This window comes from Dipodomys merriami, unplaced genomic scaffold (genome assembly GCF_024711535.1).
Source record: "Dipodomys merriami isolate MVZ:Mamm:240054 unplaced genomic scaffold, mDipMer1.0.p SCAF_17, whole genome shotgun sequence".
Classification (NCBI taxonomy): Eukaryota; Metazoa; Chordata; class Mammalia; order Rodentia; family Heteromyidae; genus Dipodomys; species Dipodomys merriami.
The window spans coordinates 11,078,536-11,104,051 of record NW_027203048.1 but is presented as its reverse complement, the minus strand read 5'-3'; the positions used below and the strand labels follow the sequence as shown (position 1 = coordinate 11,104,051).

The 25,516-nt window shown below is 47.3% G+C and overlaps 1 protein-coding gene and 1 long non-coding RNA gene across 2 annotated transcripts in view; one reads left to right on the top strand and one right to left on the bottom strand.

Annotated features, from left to right (window-relative positions):
- The window catches only part of Plb1 (phospholipase B1), an 89,545-nt gene that overhangs the window by 9,817 nt on the left and 54,212 nt on the right, over positions 1 to 25,516 (bottom strand). The window contains exons 31-43 of the mRNA XM_070025290.1: positions 19,914 to 19,979; positions 15,950 to 16,010; positions 15,401 to 15,459; positions 13,564 to 13,631; positions 13,174 to 13,217; positions 12,837 to 12,936; positions 7,980 to 8,031; positions 6,853 to 6,933; positions 4,635 to 4,700; positions 3,827 to 3,921; positions 2,882 to 2,960; positions 1,661 to 1,765; positions 587 to 682 (exon numbers count right to left, since the gene is read on the bottom strand). Of these exons, the coding sequence (XP_069881391.1) occupies positions 587 to 682; positions 1,661 to 1,765; positions 2,882 to 2,960; positions 3,827 to 3,921; positions 4,635 to 4,700; positions 6,853 to 6,933; positions 7,980 to 8,031; positions 12,837 to 12,936; positions 13,174 to 13,217; positions 13,564 to 13,631; positions 15,401 to 15,459; positions 15,950 to 16,010; positions 19,914 to 19,979 (972 nt within the window). The remainder of the gene's footprint in view (positions 1 to 586; positions 683 to 1,660; positions 1,766 to 2,881; positions 2,961 to 3,826; positions 3,922 to 4,634; positions 4,701 to 6,852; positions 6,934 to 7,979; positions 8,032 to 12,836; positions 12,937 to 13,173; positions 13,218 to 13,563; positions 13,632 to 15,400; positions 15,460 to 15,949; positions 16,011 to 19,913; positions 19,980 to 25,516) is intronic.
- The window catches only part of LOC138829160 (uncharacterized), a 47,681-nt gene continuing 44,505 nt past the window's right edge, over positions 22,341 to 25,516 (top strand). The window contains exon 1 of the long non-coding RNA XR_011372497.1: positions 22,341 to 22,637. This is a non-coding gene — a long non-coding RNA (uncharacterized lncRNA). The remainder of the gene's footprint in view (positions 22,638 to 25,516) is intronic.

Sequence of the window (25,516 nt, the reverse complement as noted above, 5' to 3'; positions counted from 1 at the left end):
GCTCCTGAGCTGTGTGTTCATTTCATGAGGTCACTTCTCCCCAGCAGAAAGGCCTGGAACACATCTCAGCCTGGGAGAACAGCCTATCTGGATCTCTCTTTTATATGTTTATAGAAGCAGTAGTTGGGATGTGTTGAAACTGGAGTACTGAAGGGTTACAACACTCACATTTGTTGAAACAAATTCTTGCGCTGGCTGCTCGGTACACATTATCTCAGATTTCTGTGTCACTTTTACAGGTGACCAGATATAGGTGTTGATATTGGTGGCAGGAGAAATTATTTGCCCAACATCCCTACGAAGTGGGTAAAGTTGGTACTTTCATTCAATTCATCTGATTGCAAAGCTATGTTCTCACGTTACCTGGCTTTGCTGAGAGAATAAATTGCGTGTGCGCAGGTACACGCGCACCCCTCCCACCCCCCGACTCCCCAACCAAAGTACATGAGGACATATAAAGTATACTGCCATTTTGGGCTTTGGGAAGAAAGGAGCTATGTCAGTAGACTGGTCATTGTGGGACTTAGAGTCAGTCTGCCTAGATTTCTTCCTCTGACCCAAACCAGCCAGGTCCTCAGTCACTCACCATGTTGTTCCACAGAGCGATGGCCATCTCAGCGTGACCGCGCTCTGATAAGTGGACACAGTCTTCAGAGAAGAAGGTAAGGTCCATGTTCCCTCGCTGGAACCAGAGGCACGGAGGTTACCAACCATGGAGACATCACAACCTCCCACTGTCCCTCCCAGCAGGTGCCCCACACACTTCTATCATTTCGATTCTGCCTTCAGTTGGAAAATCTTTCCTTTTTGCAATACACATTGAATATTATGACTGTATTCACCCATCATTCCTTAAACTGTAAGTTAGCTGTTCAAAGGAATTACACCACTAGAATCCTCCCCTGCCTAAACCATATTTAATATGTGAGTGTCTATGTGCCTATGACCTTGCACATGTTTACATCTGTATTTAGAATTTGGATCTAACTTCCACATGTGAGAGAAGACATGCATCCTTTGTCTCTCTGAGCCTGACTTACTTCACTTAATATATATATATTTTTTCCAGATCCATCCATCCATTTCCCTGCAGATGACAGAATATCTTTCTTCCTGATGGATGAGTAAAATTCCACATTCCATGTATTTAGGAATAGGAAACTTGAGGGGAGGGTGAGGTTGGCAGTGATGGAGGAGAAAGACGAAAGTGATGACACTGATCAAGGTGTGTTGTACTCACAGGCATGTTAATTGAAACTCCTTCATGCAACTACTTAAGAATAATAACATATAGATAAAGAAAAAGAAAAAAAGTCTTCTTGGTTTGGGATTTTTTTTAAAAGGCAGATATAAAGTATATCCACCTACATTTCATCTCTTGTCTTCCAACATCTCTGCCCTGAAGGTTGGTACTTTTGATAATTTTAAGCTCTCCATTCTCTCCCAATCCAGCTAATATCAGTGCCATGACTGTGGGGCTTGGTCATTACTGATTTTTTTTTCTTTCCAAGCTCATCTAAATTTTAAAGAGGTAGAGAAAGCCATCTTTGGCTTAGGAGCCCTCTTGGGAACAGATGGTAAAAACAAATAGCACAGATATATACCCATCGCTAGAGACAAGGCCTTCACAGTGGAGCCTCCAGAAACAGCTGCAGCTTACCTCATTCAGGGGGACAAGAGTGTTCCGGAGGAAAGGCTGCACGACCACGGCGAAGTCCTCCCGCTGCGTGTACTGGTGCAGGTAGGAGAACCTGGACATGCCACTCTGGGGAGAGAGAGGCTGCTCAACCCTGCTGGGAAGGCTGGACACACAGTCTACCCTGCAGCCTTGGGGGTGCTTATGGTAGGAATGAGCTCGCTGTAGACACAGATACTTAAAGGGGCTACTGGTGTGGCCCATGCTCTCATTCATCCTGCACATTTAGTGAAGACCTGTATCTCAAGGCCCTGTGCTAATTTACGACAACATCAGAACTGAGCTGAGCATCGAGGCCCCAATGGAGACACTCCCCTTTGTACAGCTCCACCAAGTTCTCTTTTGAGGCCCCTGCAAGACTGGGTCTATGTCCCTGGGGCCACATGTACTGGGCCTCACTGCATTCACTGCACGAAGAGGTTGTCAGCTCAGAGGAGAGCATCTCTGCACCAAACTCCCCAAAGTGCCTGTGAACTTTTGAGGGGTGAAAGTCTGTGGACTTAAGTGGATTGTAGAAGAAATAGATTTAGATATATTTATCCTGGAGGGCTGTATCATCCATCTGGGAAAAGGAGGCAAAGACATACAAATGTAAGAATCATAGACAGCGCTGGGGTCCAAACTCAAGTGCAGGCTGACCTTGACCTGAAGGTGAATGGACTCAGGGGAAGCATCTCTGAGGAGGAAGACTTGCTGCTTGAGTGGAAATGGATCCATTTTCAGAAAGGCTCAGCATGGGCACTTTCAGAGAGGATCCAATAAGGGTGGAAATGAGTATGAATAGGAGCATTGAGGAAGGGGGAGTGGAAGTGGAGGTAGAGCTAACTAGGTTAGGATAGCTTACGCAGGAGAGGGTGAGATACGGGTACAGTGATGCTCTCTCCTGTTCCCTATAAAGATGTGATTCATGATGTAGGGTCTGGGTGTGAGATGGACCCTACTTCATAGAAGCTTCTGAGGACCAAGTGCTCTTCATCTAGCCAGGGTTAAACTGGAGCCTAGAGGCAGGGATTCTCTCCAGCTGTCATGTTAGGATCTCTAACTGCTTCTTAGCATTCAGTTTGCTTTGATAAATACTTCCAAGGCTGTGATCTGCCTTTTAGGGAGTGGGTTGCTGTCCAGCAGCCTCTGATCAATGTATACACTCTGGGTCTTTGCTCAGGGAACACAGGGCTGGGCTCTTACCTGGAGATTCCAGTTCACTTTCTTCAGCTCTTGCATTGCCAGGGAGTTCTGAAAGTGTTTGAGGCAACTACAATTGCTCCTGTGAGGTAACACAAGGAATCGAGTTGAGGCTCTCCAGGGTGGCTGGTTCCATCCTCCTCTCTCCACAAAGAAGCAGCTGCTACCTGCAGGAATCTACAGCCTATGCCACTTCACAAGGGGTAGGGTTGAGAGGTGACACACTCCCATAACACATCCTAGGATCCATTAGAGATCCCTAACTCAGGGGAGTCTTGGTGTGCTATAGTTTGGATCTTGAATATTCCACCAAAAGCTACCGTGGTGAAGGCTCGGTTCCTATATAATGGCATTCTCATAGCCAATCCATTTGAGCCCAGATAGAATTCCTCAGTGACCACAATAGTCACATGCACTCTGGGAGCTTCTTTGGCCTTAGGGTTCCACTGATCTTTCAGAATTCTGGCTCCCAGAATTACCAATTTGGATTGCCCGCAATCCTAGCTTTTAAGTAAGGAGTAAAGAGGATGAGTTCCTGAAAGCCAGCCTCTGCTCCTTATGTGTTATTTCCTGTTGATGTCACATCTACATGACAGGAAGGTGATAGCCACATTTTACAGGTGATGAGTAAGAGGCCCAGAGATCCATAACTTCTCAGAGGCAGAGCTGCATCTCAGCTGGGAGTAAGTTGCTAAGGCTGGCCTTTGGGATAAGAAATGCCAGGCAGCCTTAAGTATCCTTTGGTGTTGTCATTCTTTACAGAAAAGCAAACTTGAGTCCAGAGAAATGAAGGGGCTTGTGCATAGAAGCATTCAGTCATACAAAGGCCTTTCTAAATTATTTTCCAAGTCCTTGGCTTGCCCTTGAGCCCGGCTCTCCTCCTATAGGGTCTTCCAGCCCTGCCCTCCCCAGCTGTCCTTGCTCTGGGTTGATCATTGGTACACTTACTGAGCCGTCAGTGGCATGGCACATTTCCCGCCGTGGCCCTGGTGCAGGCCAGCCAGGTCCATGACCTCCACCACATTGACAAAAGCCCTGGGAAGCTGAGGGAAGCAGAGAGATGGGCTTCGTGAGTCCAGGCAGTTGTAGGGAGAGGACACTGGCTACTACAGGCTGGAGGATTAGTCTCTATCCAACTTCCCATCCTCAATTTTAGCAAAGAGAGAATAGGCCCAGAGGCTGGGTATGACTACTTGGATGATCTCACCAAATCTTTTCTTTTTTAAGTGTTGTAGTTTGAACTCAGGGTCCTACACTTGCATATATTAGGTCAAGTACTCTACCACTTGAGCCTGCCCGCCCCCAACCCTTTTTTGCTTTAGTCTTATGTTTCAGATAGGACCTCATGTGTTTGATTGTGATCCTCCTATTTCTGTTTCCCATGTAGCTGGGATTATAGGCATGCACCATTATGCTTAGTGCCCAAATATTCTTTACTGCCACACCTCACTGATTGAGAAGTTGAGACACAGAAAAGTCCCACTGATACTAAGTCACAGAGTCTGGTTGCAAACTTAGGCTAGTTGGCTCCAGAGCAAGCACTTTGCTATTACACAATCCAGCCTCTGAGCCAGTGAGTTCAAAATTTCTTCTGCTGGGAGCTACTATCCTCCAATTCTGCCCAGGTGGCCACTCCTGGGGGTCTCCACACAGTATCCATCTCATTTGACCCACTTGTCTAGATGTGCCCAGGACAAAGATCCCACCCACAGTGACGGTTACTGGCAGCCAGGAATGGGCCACGATGTGTTCCCACCTCCTTGTAGAGGATGTCCAGGGCCTGCTGGATGTGCAGGAAATACTCTTCAGCTGAGTGGTCCTCCTGTGAAAAGAGAGCCCGCTTTAGCTCCTGCATTGCATTCTGGGAGAAGACAATCACCCAGGAGTGTCTTGCCTGGCTGATGGCTGAGGGTGTACTGATGGGTTTTGGTGGTTCTCGCCAGTCTTTGTTATTTGTTGACTCAGAGTCTCTTGTAAGAAGTCTCCTTTTGACACCAGGAATAATTCCCACTTGTTCCCTGTTCTACACGATCTTAAAGTCATATGCAGAGTCTGCCACTACTGGGCCAGGCCCTACCCCTTCTCCATCTTTATCTATCACCTGATTCAGGCCTTCTCCAGCCACACATAGGCTTCTGAGGAGTGTATTCTATCTTTCCACCGGGTGTTGGTGCATGCTGGTCCAATTTCCTGGAACTCTTTGTTCTCCTTCATCCTGCTAAGAATGCAACCTTTCTCCTTGATGAAAGGCTAATGTAGAGGTGCCTCGTAGGTCCCTAGGTGATGAGTATGACATATAACAGGTGCTCAGTAAATGCCCACTGACTAACTCTGGGCACTTTGCTTTATGCCTCAGGAAAGTCACATTTTGGTTTCTACTTTGTCATCAACTTTATTATTCTCTTCTATTTCTATTTAATTTTCTTTCTCTTCTCCCCCCTTTCTTTCTTTCATGCTGGTATTGGGGTTGAACGCAGGGCCTCACACTCCTGCTTGGCTTTTTTGTTGTTGTTGTTAAGGCTGGTACTCTACCACTTGAGCCATACTTCTACTTTATGCATTTTGAATCTGGGGTCCCTAGAAAATGTCAGAAGACTGATACCAGAGGGTGAGGGAATCCCTCAAGCTCTCATGTCAAACATGGAAGAATGCCTGTCAGCAGGAAGGGAGGTACATGGGGAATGGCAGCGTGAAGCCAGAGCGCAGGCACCCTGGTATTATTTCCTTGAGACAAAGAGCTATGACTTAGTGGACTCTTTGGTCACTACTAAGCACAAAATCCCTGGTCATGGAAGAGTGTCTTCCCATGGCTACAAGAAGTGGGGTTGACAGTTGGGGTGAAGGGAGGAAAAGGAAAAGACAATTCTGCTCAAGAGTTAGGGCAGGAGCCATGGGACTCCTGTCTCTAATGTCTGTCCATCTCTCCCCGCCAGTGAAGGAAGGTATGACATTTGACCAAGAGGCATTGTAGTCATAACCTAACTATGGAATTGTAACCCCTTTGTACAACTACTTAATAAAAATGCCCCCCCAAAAAAAGAGTCTGTCCCTCTTCCCTTGCTCAAACTTGGCTTGAGTGACTTAGTGGAAGCTTCCAAGCTTTTCCCACAAATGCACACTCTCAGGAGCAGGAGGGCAGGCATGCTGGGGACACAGAAACTCTGGCTCCTATAGTCTGGAACCCAGAAATATTGATCCCTTTGGATCATTTCTGTCTCTGCTGTCTGTGTCCGCATCTGTGCAGACCCAGGGAAGGGGCCTGGGAGAGTTGACCCCTGGGTAGGGGAAGTAACCTCATCAAGCTCTGCACAAACCACAAAAAGCCACAAGCGTCTCCACCCCGCTCCCCCTCCCTCTCCCCCAGCCTATGACTGTCAAGTGTTCTTACCACTACTTCAGAGTCAAGGCAGCTGCCTCTTCCTGGCCAAATAAAATACATGATGTCCCCAACTTAGAACGAGATGTATTCTAGAAGTTACAGCTTTTAGAAGTTTGTATGTCTGGACCTGTTTCCCCACAGAAACATTAGGAGGGGGGGGGTTGAGTTTTCAGGCCAGCTGGCTGAGGTTGGTTAACTCATGATGGCCCTGATTGGAGGCAAGCCACACTATAAAGATTTTTGTCTAATCCTATTTACAGTAATGTTGCTTCCCTGTAGGCAGGCCTGGAGGTAATCACTGATTCCCTGTAGATACCAGGTACTGGTTCGGGTGTACTTTGGAAAGACTGCCCCTTTGGTGCCCAAAGAATGGGCCTGTCTATAGATTTTTTTTTTCCCCAGGGGCCACTTGGGCAGGGGAAAAGTCTAGGCCTCATCTGCTCTGTGTGAGCTAGAGGCTGCACAGGCAGATTCAGGTGCCTGGTTACTCAGGCGAGTATGACCTCCTCCCCTCCCCCCCCCCAGGAGGCCCAGGAGGAGGATAGATGTGAATGACTTCATTTTAAGTCCCCAGTGGGACTGGTTGGGAGCTTACCGGATTCTCACAGAAATGACACAAGTCACTGCCCCCAATGAAGAGTGTGACAAGCTTCCAGTCTTTCTCCAGGTCGATTTCCTAAGGGGACAGATCCTGAGTTTAGGCCTCAGAGAGGGGCATGTACCAGTGGTACCCGTCCTCCATGCTGGGTGCCTGTCAACCTCTCTGAACCACCACAGAGAAGGCACACGGTGCCCGCCCCCCTCCCCCCCTCTGTCAGGAACAGGGGAGCTCCACAAGAAGAACTGTGGATGTGTTAGGGTGGGGGCTGTGGTTACACAGAAGAAGGGCTACGTTCTTTGAAGTCCCCTCCCTCACCTTGTTTTTATACCAGTATTAGGGTTTGAACTCAGGGCCTTGTGCTTTCAATTGGCTTTTTCACTAAAGGCTGGTACTCTATCCCTTAAGCCATGACAGAAGTCTCCCATCATGAAGTATAATGGTACTATGGAGCATGTGTGGATTAACCTGTCCTGCTCCCCACCCCCCCATCCCAAAATGTGATCTATGGCCTTTTGAAGGAGCCTTTGGCAGAAGATACAGTTTGAAGCTGAAGCTGCCTCTTGGATGGATTCTTAAGGCCTGTGTAGGAAGGGAAAACTGGAGCCAGAGCCAGCAGGGACGGAGAGGTGGGGTGGGGCCTGGGGAGGCCCTGAAGCCGCAGATTTCAGCTCAGCCACCACCATAATAGGAATCCTGCCAGGAGTTCCAGTCCAAGGCATAAACACAGAGCCTTAAAAAAAAAAAAAAAAGCAAAAGCAAAAAAGGTGGAAGGGAAAAGTTTCTGAAGGGCAGGGTGATTGGGAAGGAGAAAGGACTAGAATGAGAAGCCTATTTTTAGCATCTGGCATTTATATAACTGAGCTCTGGGAAGGCAACTCCTTGGTGAAGGGGGAAGCTGCCAGAGGCCAAGGCCACATTTGGCCAGCTCTCTGCCCCCCACCCCTCCTTGACCTCTGGTAGCCAGGCAGAGTCCCTGGGAACCCCCTTGATTTAGGTGAGCTGAAAGGAGTGGCTGCAGAGCCGAGCAACCACAGGCTCTCACCCTCACAGCCAAGGTGGTCTGGCACCTTTCAGCATTCCCTGCCCCCCACCCCCTACCTCCTCCTCAGGCCTAGACTCACTGGGCTTTGTTTCATTCGCTCCACCAGGTCCCGGGCCTGGTCTGGCATGTCCCTGGGTAGGGAGAAGAAAAGGAGACATCTAGGTTGTTGAGTTGCTTAGAAAAAAGGGGTTAACAGCAATCCCACTTTTGGGCATTTACCCAAATGATCACAAACAAGACCATACTAAAGCCACCAGCACAACTATGTTTATTGCAGCATGATTTATCATAGCTAAGATATGGAACCAACCCAGATGCCTCTCAGTAGATGAATGCATCAAGAAAATGTGGTATATATACACAATGGAAATCTATGCCCCATTAGAAAGAATGACATCACCCCATTGGTTAGGAATGGAAAGACTTGGAAGAAATTATATTAAGTGAAGTAAGCCAGGCCCAAAGAAACATAGGTCCCATGGTTTCCCTTATTTGCAATAACTAGCATATGTCTGGGACAAGTAGAAAAGGTCAAAAGCTATGTACATATGACCAGATAAGATGAAGTTAGGCGAAATGAACCACAAGATAGGGACACAAGAGGTTTTTTTCTTTCTTGCTATTGTTTCTAATGTATTTATAAAGTACCATGTGATTTTTTTTTTGTTTCTTTGTATGTTCCTCCCCTACGGTATAATCCCTGTTTTCACTGTATTTGATGTTGGTATAATTTGGGGAGGGGAAGGGAAAAAACCAAATGTTTAAATAGGGATACAGGTGGACCCATTGTAACAATGAGATGTACAAGACTCTATGTTGAAAAACGAACTTTACAATTTAGGCTGGGGATGGGGGAGTAGAGTTGTGGAGGTAGGAGAGAAGGAATGGTAGGGAAAAAACAAAGGAGGAGGCAACAATGCTTGATAAGAAATGTACTCAGGGCTGGGAAGGTGGCTCAGTGGTAGAGCGCTTGCTTTGCATGCTTGAGGTCCTGGGTTCGATTCCTCAGCACCACATTAGCAAAAAAGAAAAAAAGCCAGAAGTGGCACTGTGACTCAAGTGGTAGAGCGCTAGCCTTGAGCTGAAGAGCTGAGGGACAGCGCCCAGGCCCAGAGTTCAGGCCCCATGATCGGACTCAAAAAAAAAAGAAAGAAAGAAAGAAAGAAAAAGAAAAAAGGGATTAAGCAACGTGGATAAACAGAACCAGAATTTCAGGAAGCGAAATTATATAGAATGAATGGATGAACTTTTTCCTTTCTAGAAATCTCTGCATCTTCCTAATCACAGAGCTGCCATGGACCCAAGGGACACATTTATCCAGCCCTCACTACCTCGTGATCTGTGTCCTTACCTCCTTTGGCCGGGCTGGGGTCTCGCTGGCCTCTGGGGTTGGGAGCCCCTCCACCTCCCCACATAGAATTGTTCCCTCTTTCTTCAGGCATGTTCATTGCAAAACTGAGTCTGTTTGGTTCTCACTCACTCAGTTGCCTGTTTTTAAAGTAACCTTTTGTATATTTGAAAAAAAAGTCATAGTCCTAAATTATCCCTCAGCTTTCTCCTTTCAGGCTGAATGACTCCTTTAACCTTTACTTCTGAGCCTTGTTCTCTGTTCCTTTAATCTTATTCTTCTGAGTTACTTGGATTTTGGCACTTGCCCCAATCTTCTGGCTCTCTTTCTCCTTCCTCTATGAGGGGAGACCACATGGTCAGGGTTAGTGCTTCTTCATCTCCCACATGTCTGCCATAAATGAAACAATGTCATCTGGCCTTCTGGATGTATACATGTATGCTATGTGTGCTAGTGGATTACTAGTCAGCAAAAATGAAAAAGAGTGAAGTGTTTCTATACCCAACAACAATCCTCAAAATAATTTTGCTAGGTGAAATAAGCCAGACCCCCAAACCAGTATATACTCTTTGATTCTATATGGAAATGTAGAAAATGCAAACAAATCTATAGTGTCAGGAAGCAAGTTAGTGGTTGTGTAGGACCTAGTAAAGAGGTAGATACAGGAAAGGGCACAAGGAGGCACAAGGATGATTGGTGATGGACATGCTTACTGCTTTGTTTGGGGTGATAGCACCTCGGATATATTCATATGCTAGTACCTATCACATTACCTGTACTTATCACACATTGTGTGTGAGAGCACGTGCACATGTCAGTACTGGGACTTGAACTCAAGGCCAGGGTGCTCTTCCTTAGTTTTATCACTCAAGGCTGGCACTCTACCACTTGAGCCACACCTCCACTTCCAGATTTTTGCTGGTTTATGGAGATGAGAGTCTCACAAACTTTTCTGCTAAGACTGGCTTCAAACTGTGATCCTCAGATCTCAGCCTCCTAGGTAGCTCGGATTATAGGCATGAGCTGCCAGTGAATGGCTCAGATGGCATAGTTTGATATGCATAGTTTTCGTACATCAAGTATACTTCAATAAAGATATATTTTTTAGGACCCAGACTGGGACTTGAACTTAGTACCTGCCACTTTCACTCACTTGACTAGCACTTTACCAACTGAGCCATGCCTCCAACCCTAATGATAGTTCTTTTAAAAAACGTGTAAGAGAAGTAGGTCAGCAAAGGACATAGAGCTTGTAGTACTTCCTATGAAAGAAGCTAGGAAAGTAGACACTGATGAATGATGGTCATTTCCAGTTAGTGTGTGGCCACAATTAGCTGGGTATTGAGCGAGCACATCTGGGGACATCCTACCCTTACATTTCATTAGGGAGAACTCATGCATCTACAACAGCATCCTACATCCTGTGTGCTTGTGCTACTGGCAGGCACATCAGAAAGCTATAAGGACTGCCCTGGTTAGGGTTGTCAACAACATGCCTATAGCCTTTTGGTAAGTTCAAGACATGAGTCCAAAACTGCATGAAAAGTGATCCTTCACACACCCCAGGGCCAGTAAGTAATGTCTACTTCCTCACTCTTCTCCTCTCCCTTCAGGCCCAGGCCAAGTCTTGCTTCTCTATGAGCCTTTGCTCTGAGCCCCTTTATCCAGCTCCTCCATTTCCTTCCCACTGTAGGGACTGGGACTCTTCCTCTCAGCTTTGCCACTACTTGCTCCATGAGCTTGTACAGGGTGCTGAATCCTGCTGCAGTAATTCTTCATCTTATAAAGGGGTGGACTGAATAAATGATTTTTGAGGGTCCTTACTGATTTCCAGTTATTCCTGAAGGTCCTGGGCCTGAAAGTCATGTCCCTTCTCAGGAGGACTTCAGACTAATCTGTCTAATTGTATTGCACTGCTAAGTATCAAACCATTACAGTCTACAGAGTTGCTAGAAGCAATACTCTCCTCCCAAAGTTACTTCGTGTTAGTCTAGTCTCCGGAAGTAGACTCTCTATTAGAAGGGAGTTCACTTTTTATTCTTTTGTATCTCTGAATAATATCATCTGGCTCAGTCTTTTGCAAGTATTGAATAAATTCTTGTTTATTAAATAATATAAGGGAAGTTAGATGCCCAATAAAATGTTGAAACTAAATGTCCTGGTAGTGGCAAATGTGTGTATGTGTGTGTGTGTGTGTGTGTGTGTGTGTGTGTGTGTGTGTACTTGTATACTACATATTGTAGCAAATCATTTCCAAGGGTTATTTTATCTCATTTAATTCTTGAGGTAGGTATTATTGCCATTCCCATTTACAGATGAAGAAACTAAGACTCAGAGACACTAAGCAATTCACTCAAGTCACATAGCTAACAAGTCTCAGAACTAGGATTTGGACAGAGATGACCTGACCCCAAACCTCACCATCTTCCGTGCTGTGCTATGGCCTTACCTAGGCTCATAAATGGCAGAGTGGAGATAAAGGAAAGTGATAGGAATTCTCCAACTTAAGTCACCAGCTGACTCTCATTTCCCCTTCACTGGACATGAGAGATGTCTAGCAGGTGTCAAGCTACCTCCCCTGCCACTGACCCTGATCTGGCCAAGATATTGAGCAGCAGTAGAACAGGGAAGGCGGTAAGGAAGGGAATGGAGGAAGGGGCTCAGGTACCAAAGGACTGAGGAACCAACTCCTGGCTAATAATGCCTACACTGAGTAATCACTATGATGATAGTAATCATAATAGTAGTAATTTAACGTTGGCATAATGGCCCCACAAAGCCCAGGTTTTGCAGAAAAACAAGTCCTTCCTGCTTGTGATGTTGAGGAACTGAGAGTGCTCTCAGCTCAGACTCAAGCAATGCTTGGGGCCCAGGTTGCTGCTTCTGAAAGGAACATTCCCTGAAAGCAGAGTGAGTCACGCAGCTGCCACCGCCACCGGTGTGGTTGCCCTGGTGATGAGATCACAGTAATCCTCTTCGCTGCGCTCATGCTGAAAATCAGTGAACACGGTAAGGCATGGCAGCTTTAATAATCGGGGTTGTTGTCAGCCACAGAGATCTCAGCGAAAACAAATGACCACCATGCCATCTGGAGGTGAGGGGCTGATGTCTAACTCCCCAGTGTCAACATACAGAACCCTGAAAGTGCTCAGGTGAGGTAAAGAAGAGAGGAAGACAGACAACCACAGAGGGCAGGCACTGCACATCTCATGGCGCATGCGTGAGGGTGTGTTGGTCAGGGGGTGGAGCCGGGGTAGTGTCTGCTGGAGCTAAGGCCATGTAATCTTCCTGCTGGGCTCAGAGGTTAGAGCTGTGTTCAGGCACCATGTGACTGACTGGCTCCTCAGATCACTTGCTGGGTGACCTGGGCTGTTGAGGAAACTTTCTAAGCCTCAGGTGCATTCACAGTGGCATATCCAAAGGTGCCAGAATTCTGTGAGATAATCCTTGTGGACTGCGTGGGGTGAGCCTAGTGTGCAGAGGGCTCCTGCAGAGTGATTACAGCCCCAGCTAGAAGCAGGTTCTTCCTCCTTCCTTTCTCCTGTTCTCCTCCTTGATCTCCCCCCTCTCCCACCCATATCTACTCACCGAGCTCTGGCCCCTTCCACTGCCACGTTTAATCCTGCTGTCTCTGCCCAGACACCAGTGGAGAATCCAAGGATGGAAGGGTTGAACTTCTTTAGGATGTCTTTTGAGAGGGGAGAGGCAGAGAGCACAGGTGAGAGGAGACTGGAGACCCCGGGGAATGCAGATGGATGGGCCATCTTGGGGCACAGGTGTGGGGCAGGAGGGTCTAGCTCTTTCTGGGGTTGGCTGACACCCCTGTAAAGATCCTCCTCTTCCCCTCCTCCAGGCCCAGGGCCCCAGCCTCAGCAAAGGGCTATGGTAGCCTCAATAGCCATGCTTCTCAGTTCTGGCTACTTACTGGGCAGCGTGGTGTGAGTCTCCAGTGCCCCATCTCCTCCGATGCTGGAAAGAGAAGGCATCACCATTAAAGTCACTGTATGTGCCTTCTGCTCCTGGACCATTCTTGTCATCCTCAGAGTCAATGTGAGTACCATGGAGGCTTCTTGGGGTTAGGACTTAGCCATGAGAACCTGAACCCAAGCCTGGAAGGTTGAGAGGGGATACACATTCCTCAAGTCTTTCGCCCCCCAACCCCCCAGTCCCAGGGCTTGGACTCTGGGCCTGGGCACTGTCTCTGAGCTTCTTTTGCTCAAGGCAAGTGCTGTACTTGAGCCAAAGCACCACTTCTGGCTCCTCTAGTCACTTTAGGGCAGTGTGGTCAAAAGAGAGCAAGCCCCAAACACCTCACCTCCACGAGAGTCCCCTCCAGGATGTGAGTAGGTGGCTGGAATTGCCTGGTCGAGCTCCCACCGCTGTCTGTGAAAACGAAGAGAAAGTTCCTAGCCACTGCTGGGTGTGAGTGGAAAACACTAGGAAAGGCCCCTCTGGCTCTGGTGTACCATCTAGGATTCAGATTTGTTTTGCCTTGAAAATGGTACCCTTTCTTCTCTGGGCCATCTTAAGTTGTGAGTTGTCAATCTTCTCCCAGATCTCTCTCAACAAGCAGGAACCAAGTCCTGCTGATTCTTCCTACCCAACCTCCCTAGCCTTTCTTTTTTTCTTTTTCGTTGCCATATTCCTAGTGGAGCTTTCCATCTCCCTGCTTCAGACAACACTCTAGTCTCTGTTCTCTTTCTGACAGTAAGGATGTCATTGCTTTCTGAGCACAACTCTCTCTCTCTCTCTCTCTCTCTGTCCCCCCGACCCCCCGCGTGTTGCCCCAACCCTTCCCTTCAGGGTCAAAGTTAAACTCTGTGGTCAATGAGGATAGCGTAATCTAATGTCTTTTCTCTCCCTGGCTTGCTTTCTTCTCTCCTGTCCCCACAAACCTTCAGGTATGCATATATTGCTCTGTTGCTATTTCTAAATTATGAAGGCTTTGGGCTGCCATGGCCTATTCCTGGAGTGTGAACTCCCTCCTTCTTGGCCTGGAAACCTCTAATTCATTCTCTCCAGTAATCATCACTTCCTACATCTTCTGCGAAGCATTCACTACATGCCTGGTCTTAAAAAATAAATAACACAAGAAATTACTTTTGGAAATGACCAAAACAATACATGTTCACCATAACCCATGAGATAATAATAAGTTTTTTTTGGTTGTACTGATGTTTGAAATCAGGTCCTCAAAGTAGGTACTCAACCACTGAAGCCATGTCCGGAGCCTTTAATACTCTATTTTTCAGGCAGAGTCTCACTTTTTTTTGGGGGGGGGGCAGGGAAGCTGAGACTGACCTCAGATTGTGATCCACCTATCTACAACCTCTTGAATGGCTAGGATTACAAATACATACCACTTGTTAAGATCAGGTATCACTTTTGCTCAGGCTAGCCTTGAACTACAATCCTCCTGATCTCTGCCTCCTAAGTAGCTGAGTTTACAGGCACATGCCATAATGCCTGGCTTGTGATTTAAAAAAAAATACTCTACTCTCACCTTAGGACACTTGCTCTTCTTGCTAGATTCCACACTCCTTCCTCATCCTACACCCACGTGCACACTCCGCCCAGGTGAAGTTATGGTTGTCTGCCTGGTAGGCACCCTTCCACAGATTCCTCCTACTCATGCCACTGTGAAAACGTATGTGTGACTGTGGTATGCTTCTGTGTCCATGCAAGTATATGCTGCATTTAGAAGATCCCACACATCATCTATATGATCATATATCTCCTTCTGCGTAGGTTTCTTGTCCTGGCCAGGGGGCTTGGACAGTGTCTCATCCTTCCTTTCTCTCAGAACTACTGACTGAGCATGGTGCTCACAGTAATAGCTAAGCAGTTGGTTCATGCGCTTCATGTAGCCAGATTGTGCTGTTCCCTCTGTCGCTAAGGAACACGATGTTACGTGGGGGCAGGGGACATGGGGCAGCTGCACTTGGGGTCTGGCTTGATGGAGATGAGTTCTCTGATAAAAGCAGGATTGCTTGTGAAAGAGGTGAGTGAGAGAGTGGAGCTGGGAAGTGTGCTGTGCTGCCTTATGCAGGCAGCATGGCCAGCCCTTAGCACGGGGACTCAGTGACGCAGAGCCAGTGCAGCGAAGAATTGACTAGCTCACCTCCCGCCTGGGCCCACAGCTTAGCACTCACAGTCAGCGAGTCACCCAGGGCCGCCACCACCTTGATGTCTGCCGGTCGGAGCTTGTGGACTAGAGAGGCAAGTTAGAAGAGAGGTTGTGGCTTTTAAAGCACAAACGTCACCCAGGCTTGTGACATGGCTGTAGCCCCTCAGGTCCCTGTGACCCTCATTCCCAGCCTAAGGCTTTAGCAGTGTTGCTTCTTCCATTCATTCAGAGCAACTGAGGCACGGAAGGCAAAGGACTTGGTGGCTACTGTCTATCCTGAAGAGATCCCAGCCGGGAAAGTTCCAGCCTCAAGATCACACAGTATGGGCAGCTGGGTACCTGACACACTGGGCCATTTGGGACTTGAAGGAGACAAGAAGTGTGCCTGGCAGAAGAGGCTTGTGTGCCTCCATACGAACCCCAGCAGTGGCTGTGGACGAGCGTCTTGGGGCTCTCCCAGCCTCCAGGCCTGCCTTGGGATCAGCATGGCTGGCACAAAGCTACGAGGGCACATCTGTGGAGTGTCCGACCCAACCTGATGCTGTGTTCAAGAGGGAGAGGAATTTGGACTCACCTGTGGTGGGAACACCTGGGGAAGGGGTCCACTCTGTGCACAAGAAGTCGCTGCCCCAGTTCTAAATCAGTGGGAGGAAAGACATAGAGCAAACACTGTGCAGGGAGGGGCAGCCCAAGGAGAACCAGATAAAGTGTTGGAGGAGGCTAGAACTACATCAGTGTAGAGGAGCCTGGGGGGGTAAGGGCTGTTAGTCGTAGATGGGCTAAGAAGGAAATCAAGAGGGGGGGAAATAGACATCTGCCTTCTCCAACACACACACACACACACACACACACACACACACACACACACACACACACACACACACACACACACACGTTCCCCCATAGCATCTCCCACCCCAGCTTGTCTGTGCTCTTGAATGAATACAGCAGCTGCCCCAGAAACAGAGAGACAACCGTGAATTTTCAAGATTTGGACACCTAATATGAGTTATTGTAGGCATTAACCCTCTTCAGGGTTTCTAACATTAAGCCACTTGATACTAATTACAAGGTGAGGGTCTGAATAGTCATTAGTTAAAATATTTTTAGGAAAATACCTAAGTCTTACAACTGAAAAGCTCCTAGTTTCATCTTTTTTATTTTTTTGGTATACCTATATAGCTTTTTGCATATTTAATGTAAGGGCTCCCAATCCTCTCCAGGTATCTGAATGCATACTGTAGCCTTAAGAACTTGCAGCCCCAGAGAGTTTTGGACAACTCTCCTTGTTTCTGTAATATAGGGTATATTTTTTCAGGTTTTGGGGGACCAGGTAGGGTAAGAAGCAGAGGCAGAAAAGTGACTAGCAGCAGAAAGATGGTGGAGAGATGACTCTTCCCAGAGTCCCAAATATCTGCAGGCTCCACTGGCATGGTGACTGATTGTCTGGAAGTGTGGCTGCCAGAGGCTTTTAAAGTTCTCATCTGTTCAGCCAGATGGTGATAAAGCCCAGCCGTGTTAAAATCTCCTATTATGAAAGAGTGAAAATGAAACTTCCTTTAAATACTATTTGCTTAATCCAATGGAATTCAGTTCATTCCAAAGGATTGCTCAATTCATCATCCTGATGGATTTCTTCTTCTGTTTGGGAAGTTTCCCTGAAGTCAAGAACAGGCCTGGAAGCTGAGTGCCAGTGGCCCATGCTACTCAGGAGGCCCAGATCTGAGAATCCTTCGAAGACAGCCTGGACAGGAAAGTTGTGAGACTCTTATCTCCAATTAACCACCAGAAAACCAGAAGTGGTGCTGTGACTCATGTGGTAGAGCGCTAACCTTGAGCTGAAGAGTTCAGGGACAGAGCCCAGGCCCAGAGTTCAAGCCCCATGACTGACAAAAACAAAACAAAACAGGCCTGGGTACAGATGATAAATACTTGGAGGGAAATGCAAATTATTTTTAAAATAAAAAAGTCATACAGCCATCAGTACATAGCAATAGCTCTAGTAAATTGGAGAGCCAGAGCAAGGCACATTGTGTGTGGATTCACAGATGCAGATCAGAACTCTGTCATGGTCTCTTGTCACAAGGGGAGGACCCTCCCAGACCAGGACTTCTCACTCCCCTGGGGTCTGTTCATTGCAGAGTCTGATTCTGTGGGTCAACAATAATACTTGGCACTCTGCATTTCTAACAAATGCCCAAGAGTGTGGCTGTTGATTATCTGTGGCTACTTAGGCAATAAGCTACAAACAAACAAACAATACACACACACACACACACACACACACACACACACACACACACACACACACACACACACACACACACACACACACACACACACACACACACACACACACACACACACACACACACACACACACACACACACACACACACACACACACACACACACACCCTTCTAGGCCTGTGGGGTTTGAAGAATATTGGGGCTTAAACACAGGGCCTTGCACTCTTGTCTGACTTTTTCTCTCAGGGCTGGCACTTGACCACTTGAGCCACACTTCCATTTCCAGCTTTTTGCTGGATAACTAGAGAAAAGGATCTTATGCATGTATCTGTTCAGGCTAGTTTCAAACATGATCTTCAGACCTCAATCTCCTGAATATCTAGGGTTACAGGCGGGAGCCACCAGCACATGGTCTAGGCCTGGGTTTTTAACTCTTCCAGATGGAGAAGCAAAGATACCAGAGAATAGAACGCCAAGAGGGTAGGCAGGCCCCATTTCCTCTGCTCAGAACGACATACCCAGCACCTTAGCATAGTTCCTGCTCCATTTAGGCGTCTGATAAATAAGTATGAAAGAAATTCTTCATTGAGAAGGTGGCATTTCAATTGTAATAGAACTTTGACACTGGTCCAACATGACAAGACTTCATTGAGTCAAATATGGGCTGGAGAGAATCTAGACTGGGAAGGGAATAGCCCCAGCTATGAGGTTGGAATTACTTATACCCTAGAGCTTAGCATCTTACAGCTCAACAATTCCACGTAGGTTAGGCTCTCTCAGTCAGCTTAAAAAGGTCCTTCCCCACTCATGGAACTCCACCCCATTCTCCACACAGCAGAGGACCACTTAAAGATGTAAACTAGATCTTGCTATGCTCTCCTATCACCTCCAATGCTTCCCACCTCTCTCCCCATGAAATCTAAACTTCTTACTCAGGAATTCGAGCTGGGTGTGAGCTGGTGGTGAGCAGGCCTCTGTCCTCATCTCCATACACCCCACTTCATCCACAAACCCCATTCCACACCAGCTACCTTTTTCTTACTCAAAGACACCCACCTATCTACCTATCCCCTCTACTGAGACTTCAGCCTCTCTGGTCCTTCTGCTTGGCTCTCCATGCAGCTGGCATCTCCTTATTTCTTTAAGAGAGGTCTAGCCTGTACAATGCTCTGAATTTTCCAGAGCTCTTTCTCATATCACCCTCCTCTGAGTGACTGTCACTCCTACAATGCTCTTGTATGTGTACGTGTGTATGTATGTACGTGTGTGTGTGTGTGTGTGTGTGTGTGTGTGTGTGTGTGTGCCAGTACAGAGGTTTGAACACAGAGCTAGGTCTAGGCATTGTCCCTAAGCTCTTATCCCTCAAGGCTGGCAACTCTACCCCCTTGAGACACAACTTCACTTCTGATTTGGGGGTGGTTCATTGGAGATAAGATTCTCAAAGACTTTTCTGCTCGGCTGATTTTGAATGGCAATTGGTAGAGTCCAGCCTCCTGAGTAGGTAGGATTACAGGGAAATGATCATTTTTAGCTGTTTACTGAAGACCTCACCAAGCAGATTGTAAACCTCAGGAGAGCTGGAATCTATCTGTCTGGTCCACTCCTCTAATTCCCTAAAATACTGGCACACAGTAAGTAATAAATGATGGTAGAAACTCTATTGGGCTCTAATTCCCCTAAGTCAGGATCTCACACCAGTCCCTAATGTAAAACTGGTGTTTACAAACTGGTGGATGGGTCCCTGTGACCAACAGCTGTGTCAGGACCGGGCCTGTTCTCCAAGGTTGGTGTGGTACAGGATACTACAGGCCACTTCTGGAGTAGCAGTCCCTAACACCACAGGTTCTGAATGCTCAGAGCTGGAAGGAATGATTTGAATCAAACAAGGCCTGGAGGTCTGTGTGAATGTGGGTCAGCTTCCTGTTGTTGGGTCCCACCCTGCTCTGAAATTCCTTTCCACTTAGCTTCAGGAAGTTGATGGGACTCCATACGCACTGACTCCCTCTTGCCCCTTCTGATAGGCTGAGCTGCCTAATGAGAAACCAAATAGAGAACACAGGCTAACAAAGGTCAAAGGGAAGTGATCCTTTGGCACCTCTGATTGGCTCTGAAGCCAGGTAGACAACCTGTAACATGTCCTGGTGCTTCCTGGTTTGGGAGACTTTTTGGTACATTCCAATTCCCAGTGTGTAAGAAGGATATATTTGCACTTAAGCGAACACGCTGAAACTTTCTGACACACCCTGAGTCCCTGCAGGTGGAAGAATCTTGTGTTGAGAGAGAATTACCTCAGCAGCTGGCTTGGTGGGGTACGTGTAGTTACTGTTCTTGGGGGTTCTCAGGAAGGGCTCCTCCTAAGAGAGAAAAGGAAACACAAGGGGAGACTGATGGTGTGGAAGGTTGCTTAAGAATGAAAAATTCCAGCCCTCTAGATTCATTTCACATGATGCTTCTGCATTTAAATAGAAAGAACTACTGTACAAACATAATTCCATTCATTCCCTGGAAGGTTTTATGTAACAGCTTTAGTGAGGAATGTACAATAAAAGGCTCCAAGCAAGTTCCACACATGCTCCAGTCTGGGTTCCATTCTTTCCTCTCACCCTAGCAACTGAGCATCTTCCTGATCCTCAGACTTACCCCTTTTCTTTCTGTTGTAATTGATCTGGCAAAGGATTCACAATTCAACATTTCCCTCCTTGATTTCTAGTAAGTGGTATAATTATCAACATACAGTTGATAATTATATACAGTTGTCTCCTTTGTACCACATGTTGTCCCCTGTAGGTTGGCTCCCTATATTGTCAGACAGTTTTTCTTCGTTGTAAAACATAGTTCTCATTCCTATTTACTCTTTCATAATCAGTTTTCACGCAGGCATAGTCAAGACTCCACGTCACAGGTGACGAGTTCATCAAAGAAGGAAGAAGGAAGTGGACAAAGGAGAAATGGGGAAAGCAAGCTGATGAGGAAATGTAGAAATGAATGAAGCAAGAGCAGATAAGATCTGGAGTGAGAAAAAGCATCCAAGTGGTCCTGGGACTAGGGACACTCACAGACAATGTGTGTGGAGCAGAAAGGCCATGTTTGGAAAATTCAGAAATAAAATAAGAAAGGGAATCCTGAGGCTGGAAAATAAGTTTTTAGAGACCAGTTCCAAGTGTTGAAAACTGACTACCCATCAATAAACTCAGCCAGAAGATGTTTATCTATTTTGGTTCATAGATGGAAGGGGAGGAGGAGAAGGAGAAAGAGCAGGAGAAGGAGGAGGAGAAGGTAGATGAGGAGGAGGAGGAGGAGGAAATGGAGATGATGGAGATAAAGAGGAAGAGAAAGAAGAGGAGATGGAGATGGAAAAGAAGACAGAAGAGAAAAGGAAGAAGAGGAAGAGATGACAGTGATAGAAATAAGGAGGAAAAAGAAGAGGAGAAGATGGAGAAAGAAGAGGAGAAGGAAGAAATGGAACAGGAAGAGGAAGAGATGGAGACAGAAGAGGAGGAAGAAGAGGAGGCAGATCTAAATAGTCTCAGAAGGGGTGTGCTTTTTGTCAGTACTGGCAACAATACTTCCCCTGGTCTCATATCTGACTCCATGCACATAATCACGATCCTCCCTAGCCTTGTAGACATCTCATTTTGCAATCCCCAAATGTCCCTGTTTTACTGGTGAGGCCTAGGATGGGAAAGGGAACTCTGGAAATCTAGAGAGCAAACAGTGAGTGTAGAGCTGATATTAGTGCTGACCGGATAGGCCTCTTGCCTAGTTCTATTCATCACATTGAAGTCAGGACAACAATAGATCCTCTGGGCCAGACAAAAAAGGTCACTTTGGAGGACAATGTCTACATGCAGAAATCTATCAGTACCTGTCCCCCTCCAAATGGCTCTTGTCTCTCTAGGGATACCAGAGCTGTCAGCATCTCCATCTGACTGTGGGCTAGAGGATAGATTTACAAGGAGGCCACTCAGGGTCAAGGGCAGGAAGTGTGACCAGATGGTAGAACCAGTGCAAGGCATGCCTGTGCTGGCATATCTGCACGACTAATAAGCCTGCCTCCTGCCAGTGTTGTTCAGCATCCCCGCAAGAGTCATGCCAGAGGAAGGTAGCTTGGGAGCACTTCTAAATGACTGGCCACACCTGGGAAACAGCTCCTGTGTTCAGAACTATGCTCTAGGGGCCAGGATGAGCGTGGACACAAGGAAGCTCACATTCAGGGAGGCAGCAGCAGCTCATCAAATAAGGTCTGTAAGCACAATAATTGCGGAGGGACTGCTCCAAGACAAGATAGAGGTTGAGAGAAGACATTATTAATTATGATTGTTTCTCCACAGAGAAGCCCTGGCTAGGCTTTGGGTCCAAGGGTAGAGCTAGTCCCAAAGCGGCCAACACAGGAAGACAAAGACAATCCCTGTCTTTCTGGGAGAGTTGAAACGTTGAACCACAGAGCCTATTTGGTCTTATCGGTTTGATCACAGGCTCCAAAGGGAGTTGAAAATAAACTGGGGTAGGAGAGATAGCCTTGAAAGAGTGAGTGGTCGAGTTGATAGTGGAATGTGGTTGAGAGAATGAGGCCAAGACAGAAACCGCAAGAACAGGTCCAGGGCAGTGGTAGATAGGTGAGCTGGGTGCCCAGGGCATTGACCATTGACTGCGTGGTTACACAGGAGGCAGGTGCATTGAAGACCTGGAGTGGAGCAGACTCCACAGGAGAGGGCCTCCAGGGAGTCTGCCTAGCTCTCTAGGGCTGGACAAAGCCCACTGTACACAACACAGACAGTTGTCTAGTTGCAGCTGCACAGAGACAGACAGAAGCCAGATGACCACTTGCTGGAGGCTGGCAGCTGACTGAGGGGGCTGGGGGAGCAGGCCACACCTATCCTGGCTGCATTACTAGATATGAAGTTCCATAGAAAAGGAGAAGTGCTTTTCTTCTGTGCTATGCTGCTTGGATCCAGCCAGAGAAGTCATCAACTGCAAGAGGGCTGCGTTCCAAGGAGAAACACCTTCACCAGGTAAGGGTCAGTGGTCATGTCTATCAGAAATGGCTGAGGGCCCACTGTGGGGGGTGGGAGGAGGGAGGAGAGCACACTAGCACTGTATGAAATGCTTTCTTGAATGTTCTATCTCATGCCATCACATCCCATTCTTTTCCCAATATGCTGGCTCTTTATGTATGCTGATGGTACGCCTATGGTTGAGTAGCCCTGGGGGGTTTGAAGAGCAGCAAAAGATGGAAGCAGAGATGCCTTGAGAAGGAGGGGGCATGGAGAAGAATCTCGGTAGCACATGAGGCTGTAAGGATGTCACAGCCCACTGAAATCCCAAGGCCATCTAGTCCTACTTCATGATGAGATAACTTTGCACACAGTAAGGAGAGTGCAAGCCATACAAGAGGCTGTGGATGTGGGGAGAAGGGTATTCGGAAAGATCTCACTATGTAGGGTGTTAAGTAGAGTAGTACCCCCCCCCCATTATGTAATTCCAAATAGAAAACCACTAAACCATGAGCTTAAGGAAATTAAAAAAAGTTTGCTTATCTTCATGATAAAAGACGGGATAAAGAAGGACTCTGGGTGCCCAGGTCAGTAATTCTAGCTACTCAAGAGACAGAGATTAAGAGCTTCATGGTTTGAGGTCAGCCTGGGCAAAAATAGTTAGTAAAACTCCAATTCAATCAATAAATTGAGCTCAATAAATTGAGCTTGGTGGCACATATCTGGAATCCCAGACAAGTGGGAGATCTACACAGGAGGATCGTGGTCTTGCAAAAATGCAAGAGCCCCAGCTGGGTGCTGATGGCTTACACCTGTAATCCTAGCTACTCAGGAGGTTGAGATCTGAGGATTGTAGTTCAAAGCCAGCCTGGGCAGGAAAAGCTGTGAAACTCTTATCTCCAACCAACTATTCAAGCTGGAAGTGGCATTGTGGCTCTAGTGGTAGAGTGCCAGCCTTGAGCAAGAGAAGCTTAGGGACAGTGCCCAGGCTCTCAGTTCAAGCCCGGGAACTGGCACAAAACCAAAACCCAAACAAAACATCAAGAAAAAAAAAAAAACTCGCAAGATCCTATCTGGATTGAGAAACGAAGGAATTCAACTCAATGACATTTCAGCAAGAAATCCTAGCACTGGAGGAACCATACTTAGTGTGAGGAGAGAAATGAGAATAGGACTGAGACAGAGAAACTGGAGGTCTGAATCTTCAGCGTTAGAAGACATGAGAGTCCCTGAAAGAGAGGAACACAACCAGAAAAAATGAAGGCGGTTTTGCCTGCACAAGCTCTGAGAGGGAGAAATTCCAAGAAGGAGCTGGTTTCAGTCTGACAAGTGAGGCTGAGAAGAATAAAGGCTGGCAAAGGGCCAACCTAATCTTCCTGATGGGCAGCCAAGCCTGACCCGGGGTTAGGGAAGCAGTGGACAGAGGGCTCCTTCAGGCCGAGAGGGAAAGATAGTTACAGTCTATGGAGCGAATCCAGAGTTGGCTGTAAAATAATTCCCGCAAGTTGAAAATACAAGAGAAAGCGATGAGTAGCCCTCCCCCGTTGTCGCCCTACCTGGCAAGTGGTGGAAAGTGCTAGCAGTTGGGCTGCCACTGGGGGAGGAAGTGGGAGGAGGCTAGAGCTCAATCCATCTTGCTGCCTCCTCCCCCAGCGTTCTGCCTGTTGCTTCTATGTTTAGACGCAGCCAGGACAAAAATATGAGCCGCCTGGCCCCTATCAGCTCCCACAGAGAGGCTGGTGGACTTTTGCATGGCTCCCAGGCACATGGCAGGGGAGCAGATGGCACCTGAGGCACCGTGCCATGGGGCCAACAGATGGACCCTTTGGGAATGGGCTCTCAGGTTGCTTAGCAACAGCCTCTCTTGGGCTGAGCTTCTACTGGCTCTAAGAGGAGGCTGGGTTTCTCTTCTTCACTCACCAATGATTCCACTGGGCTCTGTTCAGAAAGGTGGAGCCGAGCCCACTGTGGCTCAGCTGGATAGAACCGGATAGAACATCACTCATCAGGGTTCCCTGCCCGGTCTTCAGTAGACAGTGACAGTTGCCCTGAGCTTCCTGGTGACAGGGATTTCCCTGATCCAGGGCTATCTAGGCTCCAATTTGGCACTTAAGATGTATTTGTTGGGAGAAAGAGTAAGTGATGGTTGCTTGGTGGGAATTTTACTTTTTACTACTTAACGGAAGAGGAGTTGACAGTGTAGAGTCGCTTTTATGACTGATATTCAATGTAGCTATATGCATTGTTAAAAAATTGTTGAACTCCTCACTAGATGTTTACAGCCATTGCTTTGAGACCTCACGTGACCCTATCCAACTTGCCCTGGTCTCTGGCAATGAAAGGGTACACCCTTGGCACACAGGACCCTCACCCCAGCCTCTGGCCAGCCTCTGATCACTGGGACTGGCACTGGTTTTTGTATGATTTGACCCTCCCCCACATACACAGCCGTGCTAGTACTGAGGCTTGAACTCGGGACCTCACATTCTTGCTTGTCCTTTCTGCTCAAGACTGGACTTGTTCCACTTGGGCCACAGTTCCACTTCCAGCTTTTGGCTGGTTAATTAGAGATGATTCGCATGGACTTTTCTGCTGGTGCTAACTTTGCACCAAGATCCCCAGATCTTAGCCTCCTGAGTAGTTAGGTTTACAGATGAGAGCCACCAGCACCCGACATTAATTCTCTCCTTTACTCCAGGTGCCAGATTAAGCAAGTGAAACCTCGGTTATACTGTCATAGTTTCTGATCCCTTCTTCTTGCCATGCTTGCTCAGGGTACATTAGACTGAGTCAGGGTACAAGGCTGGGGCTAGGAGAGCAGCACTCAGGGAGCATGGGTCTGGCAGAATCCCTTTCCCAGGATCCCCTACAGTCACACACGGGAGCTACGTGCTCCA